Source organism: Artemia franciscana, chromosome 11 (genome assembly GCF_032884065.1).
Source record: "Artemia franciscana chromosome 11, ASM3288406v1, whole genome shotgun sequence".
In the NCBI taxonomy this organism is placed as follows: Eukaryota; Metazoa; Arthropoda; class Branchiopoda; order Anostraca; family Artemiidae; genus Artemia; species Artemia franciscana.
Window position 1 is genome coordinate 12,708,259 of NC_088873.1, and position 21,686 is coordinate 12,729,944.

The window sequence follows — 21,686 nt, forward strand, 5'->3', positions numbered from 1 at the left end:
TGATCAAAAATTTGAGAAGGCTACTGTGTTCTATTTATTTCGAAGATTATATAACAATACCTTCGGGGTTGATACAACCCTCAGAGCCAAGGGGCGAAGGTTGTAACCTAAGCTACGATGGTATATAAGGTTTCTTATGAAAAAGGTGGCCGTACAAACTTTGGAAAAGGATCATTTGATTGGATATCGAAAGTTCTATTTCCATTTTAAAGAGTCGAAAGTGATCGGGGTGAATAGACCGCCCCTCTGCCATCTTTTCCGAAAATGCACCTGTTCTGTCTTTCATGAAATAACATTTTGTTCAAAATAATCCAAAGATGATATAATAATGCCTTCGGGGTTGACAAAATCCAAAGAACCTTGGACAAGGGTTGTAAGTTATGCCTCAGGAGCATATCAGGTTTTCATGGAAGTGGTGGTCGTATAAACTTTGGAGGAGGCTTGTTTTATAAAAAAGCTAAAGTTTCTAGTTCCTTTTTAACAGTAAGATATGATTGGAGGGCAACTAGCCGCCACCCATGTCCTCTTTTCCCCAAAGGTATCTGGTCAAAACTTTGAAATAGCCATTTTGTTCAATATAGTCTAAAGGCCAAATAACTGTGCTTAAAGGGCGAGGTATTGAAGGGGGAAACCTTCATATACGGAATAATGTCTGTTCGTTTTGAGTTTTAATGTTGCTCCTTACTTTCAGTTAAAAAACTGGTTTTCTAATTTAATCTTGTCTATTTTTCAAATAATGAAGGTAATCTAGCTCACCCTCTATGAAATGTATACCTCCCCTCAAGGGAAACTCCTCCATGATAATTTCATCCAGCGTAAAGTACATCCCCCCGTTAAGTTCCCTTCAGGCGATTCTGTCCTCACTGAAAACGCCCCCTCCTCGTAAAATTTCTCGCAGACGATTCTGCCTGAAAAATTATCCTCAGCACACTTTCACTTGAAAAAACTTTAATCTCTAATCGATGTCTCGATCAATCTGAAAATGACCACTTCTGTGAAATCTTTTTACCGGAAATTAAAACAGGCGGAAAATGCCCCTGAAAATTTCCTCTGGAACATCTACACATCCTAAACTGAGCTGACAAAGAGAATGTAAGACCATGAAAAGGAATTTCGTGTAGGAACTCTGTCAAAACCCTCCAGTATCTAATTTTCCCTGGAAAATAGACCCCCCTGAAACTTCCCTCCCCAAGGAAAATTACCCAAAGAAATCCACTCCAAACCAAAAATCCCCCTGAAAATGTGTGTATACTTCCCAATAACAAATCCTATGCGTAAATAATTGGAAAATATCATAACTCGCAGGCTTCTCGTCACGAACTTTAGGGGATAATTTTACCCCTAAAGACACATCTGTTTGGTCTTTCAACTACATTAATAAAAAATTGACCATCTCAAAATTCTTATCAGATAGCTTTTGGAAACAAATGGGCGTGGGAGGGATGCCAATGCCCAGCAGTATTTTTTTGTCACTTAACTGGGCACTAGAGCTTTTAATTTCCGTTCGAAAGCACCCTCTCCTAATCTTTTAGGATCCCCCTCATATACAGAGTAATTTTTACTCCCCACGGTGCCTGAAAAAAAACGTTTCGTGTGATTACGTCACCCAAAACACTGGTAAACATTCCCTATTATGTAAGAGCTAAAAAAAATCATGAGAAAAACGTCTTGAAGAAGAATGTTTTAAACAATGTCTTGAAATGTATTGAAACATCTTGAAATAAGTCTTGAAGAAAAACATCGTTAAAAACGTCTTAAAATGTCTTAAATGGGTTGAAATACGTCTTGAAGAAAAGTGTCTTAAAAATGTTTTGGAATCTCTTGAAAAAATACCTTGAAGAAAAGTGTCCTAGTAAAACTTCCCCGCCTGACCAGCTGAATCTAAAACGTCCTATTACGTAACAATAAAACTTTGATTTAGCAACCAAACCCCATTACATAACAAGCAAAGTAAACCCTGTGTTTTACGTAACATGCACCTGCATTGTTTAAAAAACATTCCCTATTATGTACGGTCATTATACCGCTACATGTCTGTGTGCAAGCTCCATGTTCGGGTAATAACGTCTTGAGAATTTATTAGCTTCAGTCAAGTCAGGTTAGGGGTTCGTTGAAAGTGGATTTTAGGACCTCGTTGGAATTGCCTTTTAGGGGATCATTGGAACTGATTGGCATGCCCAAGTGAATTTACATACTAGATTCCCGTTGAAATTGATTGCTAGGGCCCCCGGTGGAATCACTCACTAGGGCCCCCATTGGAATTGACTTCAAAGGCCCGAAGTTCAAAAAGGTTGTGAGGCCTCCGGTTGAATTTGTTTCTAGGTTAGGTTAGGGGGAGGTGGGAAATGGTCACTAGGGGCCCGGTGGAATTGCTCACTAGGGCCAAGCATCTTAAGGTACCCACTAGCGGCACCTGAAGCTTTTTCACTACACCTTTGTGAACTATTGAATTTCTATGATGTAACATCCGAAGTTTATTACATACTATCCAAAGAAATCCTATTTGGCGGGGTATCGTAGGTTTTGTCAGCAATTAACACCTGTACCTTTTAGAAAAGAGTACCCTATTACATAAGATGCACATGCATATCTCATAAAACATTTCCTATTACGTAAGAGACACCTGCGTCTTGAAGAAGGTTAAAAAGAAGGTGTAAGGACTGGTATTAAAAGGGATGAGGCTCTTATTAAAGTCAATGTGCTTTAACTGCTCTAACTTACCAACTAAAATTAGAAAGAAGGCGTAAATTATAAAAAGCATCAAAATTTGGAATTGCTTGCTATGGTCCCCAATGGATTGACTGTTAGAGGACCGATGGAATTGATTTTTAGGCCCCCCGTGAAATTGGATGCTAGGGTCCCGTTGAAATTGCTTGCTAGGGCCACCATTGGAATTGACTGCTAGGGCCTCAGTGGAAAAGGTTGCAAGGGGCGGGTTGACTTTTTTGCTAGGTTAGGTTAGGAAGAGGTGAAGAAAGGTTGCTACGGACCCGGTGTAATTACTCGCTAGGGCCTGGTGTCTTAAAGGTCCCCCAGTAGTGGCGCCCGAAGGTTTTTCCCTACTCCCAATGATACTCTCAAATTCTGATTGTATCGTTCAAGAATTTGGCTGATATTATGCAACATCCTGCACTACATTATTAAAATTTAGACTGATAAAATGGGTATTCTCTATGCCAATATCAAACCACGCACGATGCTTTCAGAATTATGTAAGTTAGTCACAAAATCTTGTATGTTATCATACAAGCATCGTAGTCTCACCGGTTGTTAAAAATATATCTTCAGAAACAATCAAACCGTGACTGCTATTACCCAAATCTAATATGATGCTATCAAAACCATGGTACATATTAACAAAATTTAAGATAATGGTATCAAAATCGCGTCTTGTTTCATGTTGCTTGATGAAGTCTTGTATGATGTTACCAAATCATGTTAAATATTTTAAATTTTATCATGCATTATCAAAGCCTTGTGAGGTATTATGTGAATCTTTTCGGGTGTTACCCAAATCTTGCAAGTTATTATCAAAGTATAGAATGGTTCTAACAAAATCTCGTCTGATATTATGAAAAATGTTGGATTACACTATCAAATATATCCTAATATAACAAGAATCTTCTATTGTATTATCAAAACCAAACACGACAATATCAAAATAATTCAAGTTATTACCAAAATACTACATGGTTTTATAGTGATCTTGCGAGTTATCAGCGAGATATGATCAGCAACAATTAAAACATGTCTGCTATTACCAAAATCTAATATGATGTTTTCAAAATCATGTTAATTTGCAACAGAACTTAAATTAGTTCTATCAGAGTCTTGTCTGTCATTATCTAGATTACCAAAATCTTGTCAAATGTTATCAAAGCATTACATGATATTATCAAAGCCTGGCCAAGTATTACCAAACTCTTGTGGGAAACTATTCAAATCTTCTCTGATATTGTGAAAGATCTTGCACCACATTATTCAAATCTCGACTGATATAAAGAGAATCCTCTATGGCAGTATCAAACCAACGCACGATACCTTCAGAATAATGCAAGTTATTTACAAAATCTCACATGGTACTATCAAAACCTCAAAAGATATTAACAAAATACTTGCAGCTACAATCAAAACGTGCCTGTCATTACCAGCATCTAATATGAAACTGTCATAATCATGTTACCTATTAAGAAAGCTTAACTTAGTGCAATCAAAACCCTATCTGCTATTATTAAGGTTATTTAAATGTTGTTAAAATTTATCAACACATTTATGTGATAATATCAAAGTCTTGGCTCAAATTAGCAAATCATGTTTAGCCACTGATCTGGTATGCCAGAACTGGGGATCATCCTTGCGTGCAATGGGTTATCATGTAGAATGTATTAGCAAAGTAAAAGCATTATAAAAAGTTTTCTGTCCAGATGGTTAAGGCACATGTTTGGTGGCTGGGGATATCTCTGGTCTCATACTCTATCCTAATATGGAAAAAAATATTTTGATTGTAAGGTTTCCTAGAGAATAAACATCATGAAAAAAGTGCAATCCTGAAGAAAAAATCTCTTAAAGTATAATATATGACGCATGTGTGCACCGTCATTATTTAACAACCCAGGTGTGTGCTACCATTACATCCTTCCCCATAAATCAACCAAGTCACCTAAGATTACGTCAACCCAAATAAATCTATCAAATCAAGCAGGATTACGGCACATTCCACATGTACATTGACATTGTGTAACATCCACGTGTGTGTCCACTCATTTACAACCGTGGATTCCTAACAAGTGGACTCTAACAAGGTGGATTCCTCCGTGGACTCTAACAAGTCCCATTACGTAAAAAGCAGTGCATCTCTTAGAAAAAATTCACTGTTACACAACAACTAGAACTAAACAAGCCCTATTACATAGCAACCAAGGTAAACCGTCCTTATTACGTCATTGACACCTTCATCTTTCTATAAAGTTTTCCTTATTACGTAGGTTTACCATACCGTTACAGGTGCGCTATAGTATTATGATGGTGCACTTAAAAAATCTTAAGGGGCTAGCAGCTTTAGGTTTACCCCCTAGAGGTGCTTTTAAGTTGTTGAGGGGGTACTACTTACGATTCTGTCCGTGTAGAGGTCACTGGCCCATCTGGGGCCTGGGACCGCCCGTTCTAGTTGACTTTATTCAGTTTATCATTTCTTTCTAATTTTTAGTTGGCACATTTTTGCCTACAGATTTTGCGCACAGATTTTGGAATCAATTGACTATCTCAGAATTTTCTCGCATTAGCTTTTTAGCCCTCTTTGGCAAGAATTGTTATTTCGCAACACTAAATGCTCAAAAACACCACTTCGGTGTAGGACATTCTTTTTGGATACAATAAATGTCTATTTTAACCGTTTATTTTGTAGGACTACCCCCAGCTTAAAAAAATGCTCCTCCATACGAAAATACTGTCTCTGAAACTCAAGGCTCAATATGAGCGTAGATTGTCGATAATTCTATGTCAGTTAACTATTCCAGAATTTTCACACAATGGCATTTTACCCTTCTTTTGCTAGAATTGTTGTTTTGAACCCACAAAATGCCTGAAAACACCACATTACTAAAGGACAATCTTTTTGACTGAAATAAATGTCTATGTTAAGCGTTTATTTTGTAGGACTACCTGTACTTTTGGAAACCGAAGCGGCACCGTACGGCATTACTGCTGCTAAAACTTGAGGCCCAATATACGTGTAGATTTTCGATAATTGTAAGTCAGTTTAATGTTTCAAAATTTGTTTTTCTGTTTTGTACCAGAAAATGGCTAAAAATGCCACTTTGGTATGGAAAAGTCTTTTTGGCTAAAACCAAATTTGTATGTTAACCGTTTATTTTGTAAGACTACCAGCAACTTTTAAAAACAAATCAGCGACCAATCGGTATTACCGCCTCTGAAAATCGAGGCTCAATATGCGTACAGATTTTCGATTTTTCTAAATCAATCAATTATCTCAGAATGTCTATATATAGCTTTTTAATCTTCTTTTGGCTATAATTGTTGTTTTGTACCACAAAATGCATGAAAACCCCACATTGCTATGAGACAGTCTATCTGGCTACAATAAATTTCTATTTTAACTGTTATTTCGTAGGACTATCTGCACCCTTGGAAACAAATGCGCTACCATACGCCATTACTGCCTCTAAAACTCAAGGCTCAATATGTTACTGCCTCTAAAACTCAAGGCTCAATATGTTATAATTCTAAATTTTATGAATTATAAGAAATCCATATTAGAATTATAAGAAATCCATACGCATACTGAGCTTTGAGTTTCAGAGAAGTAATGCCGTACGAAGGAGCTTTCGGTTTTAAAACGTGCAGGTGGCTCTACAAAATAAACGGTTAACATAGACATTTGTTTTAGCTAAAAAGAGTTCTTCACGCTACAGGTTTTCACGCTACAGTTTTTCGCCACTTTTAAAAAATTACCCATTGTTCTAATTAAAAGACAATTCTGTTTCAGGCGTCGTTTTTAAAGAACTAGGACCAAATTTAAACTTCAAATAAAACGCGATGTTTTGAGGAGGGGGCAACCTCCTCATATACATAATAATTTATGTTTGTTTTAAATTTTAATGTTGCTCCTTACTTTCAGTTAAAAAACGTGTTTTTTTAATTTAATTTCTGATCCTTTTTTGAATAACGCCAGGATATCTGGCTCCCAATCCACGGAAAATTCTCTTCCCCAAAGAAATATCGTCTGGACAAATCAATCCCTGGGAAAATATGTCCCGAGCAATTACCCTTAACTTCTCCACACGTAAAATTGAGTCGGTAAAGAGAAAGCAAGAAATATAAAGAAATTTCGTGTAAGAATTTTGGCAAATTTACCTAGTGTAAAATTTCTCCTGAAAAGTTTACTTCTGGAACCTTCTCTCTCCATGGAAAATTCTACCAGCACAAAATTCGTCCTCCCCTCCCCACCCTAAAAACGTATGCTTACCTCCCAATAACAAATAAAACAATAAGCAAATTCTATAACTTAAAAACCTTTCCCCATGGGCTTCAGGGCCCAGTTTATCTCCCAAAAAAACATAGTTGTTGAGCCTTTCAACTATGCTGAAAAAAAAGCAACTTCAAAATTTTGACCAGACAATTTAGGGAAAAAGTGGCATGGGAGGGGGCGTAGTTGTCCTTAAGTTTTTTTGGTCACTTAAAAGTAGCACTAGTACCTTTCATTTCCGTTAGAATGAGCCCTCTCATGAAGCTCTAGGCCCACTGGGTCGATGCGATCACCCCTGGAACAAAACAACAAACAAACAAATAAACACGTACCCGTGATCGTTCTTCTGGAAAAAATTGGAAATTCTACATTTTTGTAGATATGAGCAAACCTCTACAGTAGGGTTCTTTGATAGGCTGAATCTGATGGTGCGATTTTTATTAATTTTCCATGAATTCAAGAGGGTCATTGTCACTGTTTTCGACATTTCGAACAAATTTTCTCATGCTTGTCGCTTTCGATGGGCTTAATGAAACTTATATATTTGAACTTATATAACCTCTGGACTTTAACTTGATGAAACTTATATATTTAGAATCAGCATAATAAGCCAATTCTTTTAATATATCTATTTGTATTAAAACTCCAATTTTTAGAGTTTCGGTCACTATTCAGCCGGGTTGCTCCTTATTTACAGTTCGTTACCACGACCCATTTGATTATCCATCAAAATCCAAACAGAGATCATTGAAAAAAGTAATCATTTTTTGTGCGGTACCAAAAAAATTGTACTCATAAAACTTTACAGTTTCACGAAATGCAATTAAGCAAATGGAAAAGCTTTTTCAACTAAAGTAATCAGCAAGTTAAAAACTTAAAACAAATATACTACTCTGTAGTTAAGGGGAACTACCCCTCTCTTAACATCTTTTTTTCAAATTGCAAATTTTCTTTAAAAATTAGGAAAAAATCTGAACTCCACAGAAATGAACTAAGGTGGAGTCAGCCCCCTTCATGTAAATAATAATCCGTTCAAATAGGTTTCAAATTTGTTTCTTGCTTTCAGTTAAAAATCTTTTTTCTAATCTAATTTATGATTATTTTCCAAATCATACCGAGGCCTAATCAAGGAATAATTTGAGATACCGGTCCCTCAAATTCCTGTTTAATTGCTTTTAAAATGTGTAAATCAATAAGTATACGTTGATTAGTACCTTCTTATGTTTCAATTTGCAAATTCAGTTTTGGATTAAATTTGAATATACTTAAAACATTGGCGATGAATAGTAATTTTGGTAAAAAGTTCTTTTGGTAAAAAGTAATTTTGGTAACTTCGGTTAATATTACTACTAAAGAATTTCGTTAGGATGAAAAGGAGCATTATTGTTTGTGTAGATGAAAATTCTGTGAGACTTTTGATCTTCTACATATCTGAAGCCATCAAATCCTCTACAATAAGATTTTTTTTATCAGTAAATAGATTACACACATCTGTTTAAATGCATTGAAATACTTCATATAAATAGAAAAAGAAAATGCCACCATTTAAAATTGCTGAAAACTAAGTTCCTAGCAGTAATTTCAACCCCTAAGAAATATCCTGGAGGGGCTGATGATGACCTGCCTTGCCTTTTCCACCTCTGTGCTGGTATTTACGGGAATGTAACATTTCGGCTGTACAGAGAAACAATTTAATTCATTCCTACTCCTGCCCTATCTCTTCCAACATTTAACTGAAACCTCAAGAAGAGTTTCCTGGACGAGCTGATGATGACCTGCCTTGCCATTTCCACCTCTATGAGATATGTGAATGTATCGTTTTAGCTGTATAGAGAAACATTTTAATTAATGTTTTCTTTCCCCTACCTCTTTCAACATTTATCTGAAGCTTCATGAAGAGCAAGCAGTTTGCCCATTATATGTACTTTTTCAGAAATTTACCCTACGCCCACCTAAACAATGACTCAATACTCACCCCCCCCCTCATTATAGCTAATACTTGATTACAGATCTCCAGACGTGGCCTAATTTCATTACAAATATGACGAATCAAGTTGGTTGAATCCAAACTCCATATAGACAATTCTACATCTGCTATAATCCAAGGAAGCAATAAATCTTTCTGTAATTTTGGTTTGAGCTTGATTTTCTTTTAAAATTAAATGTATATTAATTAAACATGTTAATGATTAAATCAATTAATCCCTTTGCCAAGAGTCCTTGCCGTTTAAAATTTATTGTATTTTGCTTCATTTTGCATTCAGTTTAATTGCTCTTTTTATATCAGTTTTTTCCTAACAGTATTTTAAAATAAACTTATTTCTGCGAAAAAACATCCTGAAATATATTTCCTGTCACTCAACCACCACTGATATTTTGGCGTCTGCTGCCCCCTGAAAATTTTTATGTCGGCGCTCTTACCCCCCCCCCCTTGCCGGGACTTATCGAAAGTAGCTTCTACCAAGTAGATACGAATGAAATTATAGCCCTGATCATCAACTACAGGTTTTTTTTATATTTTTTTTTAAGCTAAGCGAGATAATGAAAATGAGATGAACCCATATCTAGGGGCAAAAGACTATTAGGTGTGGACGTTTTAATACCCGAATTGATACTATCTCTAAAAAAGAAAACAGGTTTAGGATACAAGCAATGGTATGATAAAGTACAGGTTTTCACGTCATTATAGGGATATATTACTTTTTAGGCAACATATATTGGTGTCTTTTTTTGAAATAGCACCAGTTGATCTGTGACTCTGCCGAAGGTAAGAAATTACTTCTTATTGGACTAACTGAGTTTTATATTTGAAAATCATTGCAGTGTCTTCGAGGACTGGTTTCCATCATAAGGGTAAACCTGGCTAAGGTCATTCAAATTACGGTAAATTCTAGTTTAGAGGCTTTTGCTATCTTGAAAAGTAGTTGTTAGGTGAGTAGAACTTTCAGGAGTGCATCCAGAGACTCATGATCTACTGGGAAGACATTTTGAGTACCTACTCCACTCCTTTTTCCTCCAGAGGGTACTGAACTCTGATGACCCTTAACAATCTTTGCGTTCTAAATGTGAGACATGCAAAAAGAATTTGCTGCTAAAGTGAGGCACAAGAAAGTGTTTTAAGCATGATGCTATTGTCAAATCCCGATTAATAATTTTTTAAAAATCTGTAAATATATTTCTTAAATTCAGGAAAAAAACCCTTGATATGGCTTAAAATTCTACTGAAATACTAGGAATTGTATTTTGAAAACAAAAGAGGGTATCGGTGTACAATGTTGCATAGTCAGTGTACAAAATCAGTGTAATATGTACAAATAAAACAATATCAGTGTACATTTTTCCGTTTTTTTTTTATTTTATTTTTTTAATTTCGTCAACGTTACTTCAATTTACGGACATTGAGTTGAAACAAAAGAGTGACGCATGGCAAAATGCTTAGGAGACGCATAATTTGGGCACATTAAAATAAAGTGTTGTACTTTTAGGAATGTTTATCTTTTCTGAATATTATGAAGTAAGAATTGTTTTCCTAACTTGTTTCCTTCTCAACTGGCTTAATTGTACACTAATATCATAAAACGTGAAAATAAATGTGTAATGTTTTTTGTCAGAATTCAGAGACGGTAGGTGTATGGAATTTCTTAAGCCCTAGAAACCAGAAAAGGTAGACAGTAGCTAAGCAATATCTTCAAAAAGTAATTTTATTCGCCCTGGATTATTTCCCGAGACTTTTATTCCCCCAGCTCAAAAACTTTTCGAGATAGTAAGAAGCCAGTAAACTAGGATTTTACCCAAAACACGCCATGGGAAATATTTTGTGACTTATGGTCCATACTTTGATTAATCAAGATATATTGGCCCACTGAGAAAAGTTGTCAGTGGGCGAGGGAGGCTATAGAAATTAAAAAACATATATTTGCTAATATTTCAATAAATAGAGACACAGAGAATTTAAATATTGACCCCATTTATGCTATTCTTTTAAAAAAATGAACCAATAGTCGATGGGGAATTAAAATTTTACACAATCACCAGGGGACAAGATTACCCACTAGACCAAAAAGAGTTGCTTCAATGTTAACTTACAAGAGGATCATTTTGCAACAGAATAATTAACTAAGTTTCCATTTTCATAAATTTTTCCTCAGTTGCTCTTTGATTCTCATTGAAGTAACTCCTATAGCTGCTTTTCCCTACGTGGATAAGTAGCGACAATTGTATTTATTATATTTGGTGGTGGTTTTTATTTGTTTTTAGATTAGTTTTCTTTTAATTTTCTATCTTGTGCTGAAGACGCCTTGTTTTATACAGGCGAAATATCCGCGTTGTTTCAGTCTTTTAATTCTACTGGCCGTCGTCTCGTTTGAAGTTTTCTTTTTGTAGAGTTTTATCTCTCTTGATTATTTATACTTTGATTAATCAAGATATATTGGTTGACCCCGTTTTTCAAACTATTCTTGCTTTCGAGATATTCTGAGATCTTAAGTCTCCTTTGATAGTTCTACATAAGCTGTCGTAACTCAAACTGTCTTAATTGCAGCTTATTGCTTATGGCCTGAACATGTAAAATTAATCATTTTCTATTTTCTTGTCTTTTATAAAAACATATTTCACGCACCATATTTTTATAATACCTCAGCCCAGGCACGTACAAAGGATTTTCTTCGGTCGAGAATAATCTTAAAAACAAACTTTATTTGAGGATTTGAATAAGAAGTGCCTAGAAATTCGGAAAAATATAGGATTTGGGGCAGGTTGAGCCCTGAGGATCCATGTATGAGTCCCTACCTCAGAGCCAACTGCCCAAAAATTTAGGAAGCACCCGCATCCTTTTATGTGTCGAGTGCCCTGACGCTAGTAAAAAGGAAATTATTTTTAAGCCAATTTACCTTCATTCTAAAACGAATTTCCAGCCCTTTTTATTACGACCGTTGGACCAATTGATGAAAACCTAGTGGTAAGAAAGATTACACGGTCGAAAGTATTTTCTTAGCAGTTCGTTTTTTTAACTTTATCAAATTAATGTAATAAAAATGGCTCATAGTTAATAACTTATAATATATGAGGTCGCTAAATAGACACATGATGAAGAAAATTAATAATAATGAAGAACAATTATACACAAAATTGATATTTTTCTCAGATAATATATGTTTGAATTAAATATATTTTGCGAAAATTTTTACCGTATTGAATATCTTCAAAAATGCTCCAATGTTGGATATCACTCGGTGTATTTGTTTGTTATTAGTACGGTTCTTTTACGTGCACGTAAATCGTAAAAGCAAAGGTTTATTTCAGTTGTTTTGAATCCGGTCATGGATATTAATATCGGAAAAAGTCCATAAACATCGACGCCTTAGAAGATAGAATTTTGATAACAATACATAAATCAAGAGAGTCTAATTTTTATGATGATTTTAAATGCATTAAATTCATTAGTTTTAAAGTAGCCCATCATAAAAGATTTGACAAAGAAAATTTGAAAAATTTAGAAAACACAGGGAAAACATCGTCAAAGAGGGTGGCAATTTTAATGAAAGCTCATTCTCTATATCTGAGACCAAGAAAGCAGACGTTTCAATCTTCAGAGTGAGGATCCAAAGTTATGCGGTTTCCTCTTGAAAGATTGTTTTTGCTGCGTTTTTTTCCCACCAAGTTATATATAGTATTATTATATATATATATATATATATATATATATATATATATATATATATATATATATATATATATATATATATATGTATATATATATATATATATATATATATATATATATATATATATATGTATATATATATATACATATATATATATATATATATATATATATATATATATATATATATATATATATATATATATGTATATATATATATATATATATATATATATATATATATATATATATATATATATATATATATATATATATATATATATATATATATATATATATATATATATATATATATATATATATATATATATATAGGCTATATATATAATATATATATATATATATAATAATATATATTATATATTATTTTATTATGATTATATTATATTATCCTTGTATGGTATACCAAACAAATTTATAAAAGGGATTAGTGCTATGTACGAGAATAACACTTCTGCGTTTAAAGTGAGAAATGAGATTTGTAACTGGTTTCCTATTAAATCACAAGTTAAGCTGGGTAGTGTTTTATCCCCATTTATATGGATCACTTTGATGGCAATGGAAAAGCACGGAATAAAACTGGGGAGAAAATCTTTCCAGGACTGATATTAGGATGATAATTTGCATCCTAGATGAGAGTCTGAGTAATATTAAATGAACTTTTAGAGGCTTTGCGAGTTCACATGCAAGATTAGGTTTGAAAATTAATGGTAAGAAGACTAAGTCACAAAGGCTAGGAATAAATGAAGATAAAAAGGTGAAGTTGGGTAACAAAAAGATCGATCTAGTGGACGGCTTCACTTACCTAGGTAGCATAATTAGTAAAAATGATGGTTGCAGTGAAGATGTTAGAAGTAGAATAGCCAGTGTTTTTTCGCAGTTGAAAATAGATTGGAAGAATAGTAAGACAAGTTTACGAGCCAAGATTAAAATATTTGAAGCTCCAGTGATGACAGTGGTCAATTACAGTTCTGAAGCATAGGCACTTCAAAAAACTGGAGTAAGATTTGCTAGATGTTTCCCAGAGAAATTGTCTACGGATTGTCTTAGGTACCCAATTGACTGACTATATTTTAGACAGTGAGCTGTACAAAAAGTGTGGTTCAAGCCAGCTTTATTGGGCTATAATGAGATAAAGGTTGAGATGACTAGAGAACGTTATGTGGATGAAGGATGAAAGATTATCCTTATGATTGCAATATTGCAGTTTGAGACCCCAAAATCACCTGGTTGGGCAATCATCCTCCAGTAAATATGCAGTCGTTGCAAAAAAATATAGCATAGACCGTCTATACAGCAACCCTACTGGTTATCCTGTATTACATACTGGCAAACCAGCTACTAGCGGGCAGGTAATTCTACCTAGTCTATTTTTTGGGGGGATGTCTGAGGCCTCAATTGGACTAAATTCTCACATTTACCATCAAACGTCCTTCATATTCATATAGAAGGTGAATTTTTTCAATAATATTGCTTCCTTTGAAGGAATAAATTTAAACAAATATCGCTTCCTTTGGAGGCATAAATTTAAACAAAGCGTTTAAGGTGGGGTGACACCTCCCCTTCCATTGCGCAAAGTGTGTTTCTAAGAAAAAACTGTCTCTGCAAATGATCGATAGAAAGAGTGAAGGGAAGCCTAAAGAAAGGGTTGACTAAGGGGGGGGGGACTTCTTATTAGGATTACTCTAATTATTATAATAAAACCCGAAATTAATTATTATTTTTTTAAATGAACGTGTAGAATGATGTTAAAACTTAAAACGAACCTATTTATGGTCCATTTTCTTTTTTATCTTATACGAGGGGGAAATGGAATCCACCCTGAACCTCCCAGTCTTTACACAGAGAATAAACTGCCTAATACAGGAACAATCTGATAAAGATCTAAACTTTAACCACAATTTCCCAAGTAAGATAAGCCTCTTTTAGTAGCATTTTATTTAATGAATAAAATCGGAATAGTTTTTATAAATTAAACGATTGTAATTCCCAAGTTATAACGTTTATAACAGTCATAAATGCTTTTAGAAAGTACTTATCAGATCTTAACGTAAGGAAGAAAAGGTCGAGGATGGTGGTACCGTCTCCATGTATATAATAAATTCTGTCCCTTTTAAGACTTAAAGCAAGCCTTTGAATACTTTTTTTTAAACTATTTTTTCATAATTAAACCAGTATTTACTCATTTAAAATATGCTTTAACATCAATAAAACGGTAACGGTAAATAACGAAAAATCAAGCAATCAATGAATCTTAAATTGCTTGCATCTACTAAATTGTTACGCTTTTTGGATTCTAAACTATATTCAAGAAATTGCTAATAAAATTTAACTGTAAGAAGCAGAGGATTAAGGTGGAGGATGTGACAGTGCCCTCCTATATTGGATAGGTTTTCTTCATTTTAAAGTTTTTAATTTGTAAGAGCCAAAAAAAAGAGACAAAAATTATTCCAAGAAACTTATCATAAGGTCTAAGTATTTAAAAATTATTACAATTATGAATTGCACCGTGAAGTTAGCAAACTAATTAAAATAAGGTTAATTTGGGTCCACTTTAAAGTTACTACTGAAAGTTATAAATCAAATATTCATTCACGACAATACGCCCTACTATATCGATTTGCGATTGATCAAAACCACCTAATGTACCTCTTATGATTTACCTTGATCGAAAATAGAAGATTAGAACTAAGATTTGTCCTTGTGTATCAAGCTGTTTCCCTGTGGAATATAAAACCAGGAATTCTGCTTGATATTTCTGACACCTAAGAATTTAAAAGTTAACTTTCTACCGTCGTTTCTAATAAGAGGTGGTACTTATCCACATAATTTGCTTTATCTAAATAAATTTTTTGAAACTTAAGGACGCTATGGAGTGAATATCAAGGACGTTTCTCAAAATATATGTAAATCTAGGCCTTAAGATGCGTATTTTGAAGCTTCAGACACCCCCACTCACAACTCCACCCTGAATAAGTCTAATAGCCTGCGCTATAATAGCTGGTATGGTACAATGTAAATGGACGAGGGGAAAAAATAACCTAAGAACTTGGACATATGTCTATTGGACTCAAACCAAGCCCAAGCTGATCATGCTCAATTTCTAATGTATTTTTGTCACTTAAATTTAGAGAGTTTTGGCTTAAATCGAGATAATTTGGAAAAAAACCCTTGCATAAAAGGTTGTCTAACCCTGGTTCTGGACAAGACAGGACCCAGTAATGAAATGATTAGTGCTCTGTGTTTTTTTTTAAGTTTTATTAGGTTTGACACTGATTTTTTTTTTTCTAGATGATTAAATTGATCCCTTTTCTCTTGTTTGCTGCCTTGGTTAGCGCGGATCTGGACTCATCACTCAGTGAGCCGTCTAACGAACAACGATTTTTATTCAACACAAAAACTGTAACAAACTTGGTACTGACAACAACAACGACTAGTGTCGCCGCTTCAACTTTTTGCTTCTCAATAGTTGCTCAGCTTATCAGGATAACAAATGTTGGATCATTCACAACTAGTATTGACGCTGTTTCGACTACAATTGGCTCCATTTCAAATTGCAGGAAGAGGCGTTGGGCTTTCGAAAATCCGGTTGATGGAGCAATCTCTTCCATTGAAGGTGGTGAAAATATTCAAGCCTTTATGATGCAAGAAGGAACTATCCAAGAGGACAAGGGAGCTGATGCTGAAGTCAAACCAGCTGACAGGGAAGTGGAAGCCGATCCAATCCCATCGTAAGATTTCTTATAATATCCTAAATTGTATATCAAAGCCTAGGCTTCTGATTTTTCAAACTAGGGGTTCTAACACTTGATGACACCATATTCTTAATGGATTGTCCACTGTTTATTAAACTGTGTTCATTTTGCCATCAAAATTATCGTGGTTAAAGTTATCTAAGATGAGTAAAAATTTTGAGCGTAAAATCATTTTTGTACCCTTAGGATATATCCCATTCCTATGGATTTAGTTCCAAAGCCTTCAAGGATATAGCAGAGAATTCCATAAAGATATACATGAAAGGAAAATGATGTTAGAAATAAATTAACTTATTCGTCATCCACGCTTACAGAAAATAAGCATAAGGGTGGGGTAGTGTTTTACCGACAAAACCACTAGGGGAAACCAACATCTACAAAATAAACAACAAAAAAACAAAAAGAAACAAAGAAGATAATAAACTTAAGGAGATGGATTTGCATAAGCTAGGCATGAGGGTTTCCTGGAAAATTTCTTACTTCAAAATTACGTTGAAAATGCCTAAATTACTTACAAGAAATCGTTTTTTATTTGTTCAAAATTATCAAACGCAGCGAAATAAAAGAAATATTGCTAAGTCGATCAGATACCAAAGAACAAAATCCAAATGAATCTTTCTAAAGGACTAGACAGGCGTAGTACTTCTATGTTATTATTTTTTTTTTTTTCACTTTTTTGCTCATATTTTCTTCATTCAAACCCGAAAGTTGATTTAAATAATGACCGAACTACCGTTGGCTCTTAATAAAAAAAAATCCACTTCGCATTCACACTCACACGCTCTACAGCTAATAAAAAAAGGGTATATCTGTCTATAGCATAAAATTGTTTAACTTCGTAAATCAGAGGCTTCTAACTGACCTTTTAAGGGTTGACGCTAATATTTTGGGAGCAAATTTAAACTGGAAAACATAAACTGTGTATCTAAACATAAATTTTCTATTTTTCACTTTAAGTATTTATGTTTTTTTACAACAGGTACTTCTTAGATAAATAAGTTCTGAAAAAATTTGAAAATATATGGGATGCTTCTATCAATAGTGAACACTTTGGAATGCTTCAAAAGTGCTTTGAAAGCTTCACCATGAATAAAATGGCCGAAGTGCAAAACTTGACTGTAGCTCTTAGGCTTAGCTCTTCTGAGACTCTTGGTTCGACCGAGGCCTACTATTGGCATATTTTTCCTAACGTTTTTCCGCTCAAAAAGTATCAGTTTCAAATTTGCCATTTAAGAATGGTTGATAATCAACCAGGACACATACTTTATACTAATTTGTCGATAAGTCTATTTAAAGGGTTGTTCAGAGGCTGTTATTCCTGCCAAACTGCAAAATACAGATCTGTTTTCATTCTTTAAACTAAAAAAATTAGTCAATTTCATTTTTATTATTGTTTGTCTACTGCTTATATTGCTGTTTATAATGTTTCTTTGTATAATGGAGCTTTTTCTTCAGTAAGACAAGGGAATGCTAAAACTAGTAAAGAGATTAACCCCCCCCCCTAAAAGAGTAAAAACTTGAACGCAAATATATACTATGGTCTTCAAAGTACTAGACCTTTAATATGACCTATTGTCTGTTTTAAGGGCCTCACAGCCTGTTGAAGAAGAAGAAGCTGAAGTAGAAGCTAAGCCAGAAGATGCACGTTTCTTGAGCCTAATCTCCACTGTAACTCAGACACTGACCGCCGTGTCTAGTGTTACCACCCAAGTGGCAACCAAGACTATCCTGGTAACGTGCACACCATTGAATATTGGGTTCCCTCAGTGTTAATATGAAACTGTACAAATTATAACTTTTTTATATGCAAGTGAATCACTAATTTATTAATTAAAGAAGTTGCAATTAAGTTGGTTTTGTCTGTTATTCATGAAAATTAAATAATAGTTAATGCATAGGTTATATATCAACTGAGGTCACTTGACTTGACGAAAATTTCCTTTTTAGAACAACTAAACAAATTAGTTTACCGTGATACCAGGGTAAACTAGATGATAACAGGGTGACAGCAGTTATTCTTTCTTTTAATGGCTCATTAACGAATATGCGCTTGATTTCTGACCAGATAATTGGATGAGTAACATTGGATTAATATTTCTGTGTTTGAAATGACCAGCTTTCAATTCTAGTTTAATAGAACAAAACTATAAATAAAACTTTTTCAGACGCTCACATATATAAATAGACAAATGATCATCCCAATTTTGACAAATATAAGCCCTCACAGTAAGACTGTAGTTTCAATGGTAGTACCAATTAGGGGATGAGTGTTTAACGCCTAAATTTTGCTCCCTCACTCCTGATTTTAAAAATATATTTTTAATATTTTATTGAAAAAGAAACTTCTTGGTGTTTTCATGAAGAAAAAATCGAAAAGCACTTAAATCCAATGCGCTTGATCTGAAACAAACAGTGAAAAATTCCCATCCATCAAAGTGGCGGTACCTTAGACCTGATATTTACGAATGTCAGTAAAATATACATTCCTCCCCTTTCAATGGACCCATTGTGCTGATCATTATGTAATCCTGGTACAAGCGAAGAATAACATGCCGAACACTCAACTCGCTGCTGCTCTATAAGCTCCATGAATTTTTTCCGACTAAAGTAGTGCCGGTTTTCGAATCTGATAAGCCGTGGAATACGAAAGACCTGAAGCGATTGATAGGACTTAGATTTCGACTACATAGTTCAGGGTGTATTCCAGCTGCAAATAAGCTACAGAACCGCATTGTCAGTGTCAGTAGACATGCTAAAAAGAAGTAAGTTATTGAGAAAATTGCCCCCCTGCTTGATAGACATTCACGTAAGTGGCATTAGGCAGTCAAAAAGATAACTGGACAATCTGTTAGTAGTGAGCTACGGCTGCTGAAAACAGATAGGACTTTGATATCAGCCCAAGAAGTCAATTCTTTCTTTACTAGAATCCGTACCATGTACTGATCATTAAGTGAAGTCAAGTTCAATACTCTGATAGAAGACTGTGAATATGATGAAATCATGCAAGTTTCTGAGTACAAAGTTTACTGGGAGATGCGAAAACTTTCCTATCCTAAAGAGTTGCCAGTAAAAATTTTGACTGAATACGCTGTATTTCTTGCGAAGCCTCTAAATTCAGTCATTTGCCAGTGCTTCAGTGATCAGTCGTTCCCCCAACCTTGGAAATAAGCTTATGTACGGGTCGTTCCAAAGGTGAAGCATCTCAATAGCCGTAATCAGTTAAGATTCATTTCAATCATGCTGAACCTTGCCAAAGTCACTGAGTCCTTTATTTATCGTAAACTCATGTCGCAAGTCGCAGATTCACTTGGCCCATACCAATTTAAGGGTTGTTTAAGGGTGAAGTACCACAGTGTGTTTAGCTAGGCTTTATCACGTGATGGTAATAATCTGGAGACCCTTTTGTTGATTTGCTAATCGCTGATTATAGGAAAGCATTTTATTTGATTAAGCACTTAGTGACTGCTACGAATTTTAAATAATTGGCGCACGTGACATATGTCTCTTCTTGTTATTTACTTCCTACGTTCTAGGTACCAGCGAGTCTGCGGCCTTCTTTCCAATGATCATGACTCTAACTAGGATGAGATTACATTTGGAGCCCTCAAGGCACCAAATTGGCCGCTCTACTTTTCCTTGCAATGATTAATTATGTTATGGACAACATGGATGACCGACTCAAATACGTAGACGATCCACCTGAGCTTCTTAAGTTCACAGTAGATACAACCCAAGCTATGCCCCAATTCAGCCATGATCTGTTGATAGAATTCAAGGAAGAATGTAGTGCAGATAGTTTGAAGATTAACGAAAGGAAAACCAAAATCGTAAGATTGAATCCGCTGAAACGAGATCTTGTTTACTCAGCTCCCTGGTTTCCGCTTGTATCATCAGGGGAAGTCATGGGAGTTAATTTCAGCGCTGATTATTCAGGTTTTCAGGTTGATTTAACGTGAGAACTTTAGTGGTTGCCCAGATTGCCAGAAAGGAGGAGTGGATCCGCCAAGTGGATTGCCCAGAAAGGCAACTATGCAACACATTTTTTGATTTCAATGCTCCACTTGGGTTTCCCAGCACATCAGCTGAAAACAGCATATCTAACTTGCCTAAATGACATATTAGAATATGCATGTCTTTTTTGGGGGGCCTCAATTTCAAAATATTAAATATCTAAGTGATGACGTGGAAGAAATCCAAAAAAGTGCAGTTAAAATCATCCTTAGAGAAAAATTTGTAGATAATAAGTGTGCTCTTGAGTCTTTAAAGATTGAAACTCTTAAATATTGTGGGTTTCGGTTGATAATCCGTTTCGGACAATCCTTACTAGTCCCAAGCGCCAACATTTTCTATCCCCTGCTGCGAACTCAGTATTTAAAACCAAAAAGAAGAACAAATTAGTGCCTTGCAGAACTAATCGATTTAACAATTCGTTTGTGCCGTTTTTTACCAGTGCCTTTAGGAAAATGCTCCAAGACTAGGTTTGTAAATGAAAGCGACATTTAGTTTGTGATTTTTATCTACGACTATGAAAGCTGTATTTAAATAAATGATTTCTGATTTCTGAAATTGCCTCCCACCTTGAAATTCTGAGAAATACTTCTTGAGCCCCCTTATATTTTCGCGAATTGGTGTCACTGTATATTCTAGGCCCTCTTCTAGAAGAAACACTATAATAACAAAAGTAGCACCATTCGACTCTCCAGTTAACATTCCTTTCAAATATAATGATCATTATTGTGACATTGAGGCCCAAATATAGCCTATATATAGCTAAATATGGGCTATTCATAAAATCACAAGAAAACAATACAATAGTAAAATCCGTTGTTTTTGTTTTACAGCGTCTATTACTCAGGTTTTTTTGCTCCTGCCCATTTCATCCTTGTTTTAAAATCCTTTTTAATGATATATTTATCGAACTGTTCTCTTTCTTTCACAATAAGGCAATACTTTTTACTGAGTTAAGAATCCAAATGTCCGCTATAGAAAAGATCCGAGAACCCTAAGAAATTGAAATGACAAATAAATGTGTCACTTAGGGACACATTTGGTACCTATTAGAGAAAGATGGGCCACATCGTCACGGTAGCGACCATTAGATTTGGGAATAGTGACTGGGCAGTTTAATGATGGTACTCTTTTGTTATTATGGTATTCTTTTTTTTTTTAAGTGTACAGACTAGATTGTCCGTCACTGTTATCGGATACCTTATCAGCCACTGAAATGATTTTGAGGAAAAATTCGAACTTCACTTTTCAGACT

General features: G+C 34.7%; 1 protein-coding gene across 1 annotated transcript in view; it reads left to right on the plus strand.

The window, feature by feature from the left end:
* Positions 1–18,272, plus strand: part of LOC136032824 (uncharacterized) — a 34,581-nt gene extending 16,309 nt beyond the window's left edge. Inside the window, exons 2-4 of the mRNA XM_065713232.1 lie at positions 5,656–5,748; positions 15,960–16,399; positions 18,010–18,272. Coding sequence (XP_065569304.1) covers positions 5,656–5,748; positions 15,960–16,399; positions 18,010–18,196 — 720 coding nt within the window. The 3' untranslated portion in view covers positions 18,197–18,272. The remainder of the gene's footprint in view (positions 1–5,655; positions 5,749–15,959; positions 16,400–18,009) is intronic.
* The last annotated feature ends 3,414 nt before the right edge of the window (positions 18,273–21,686 follow it).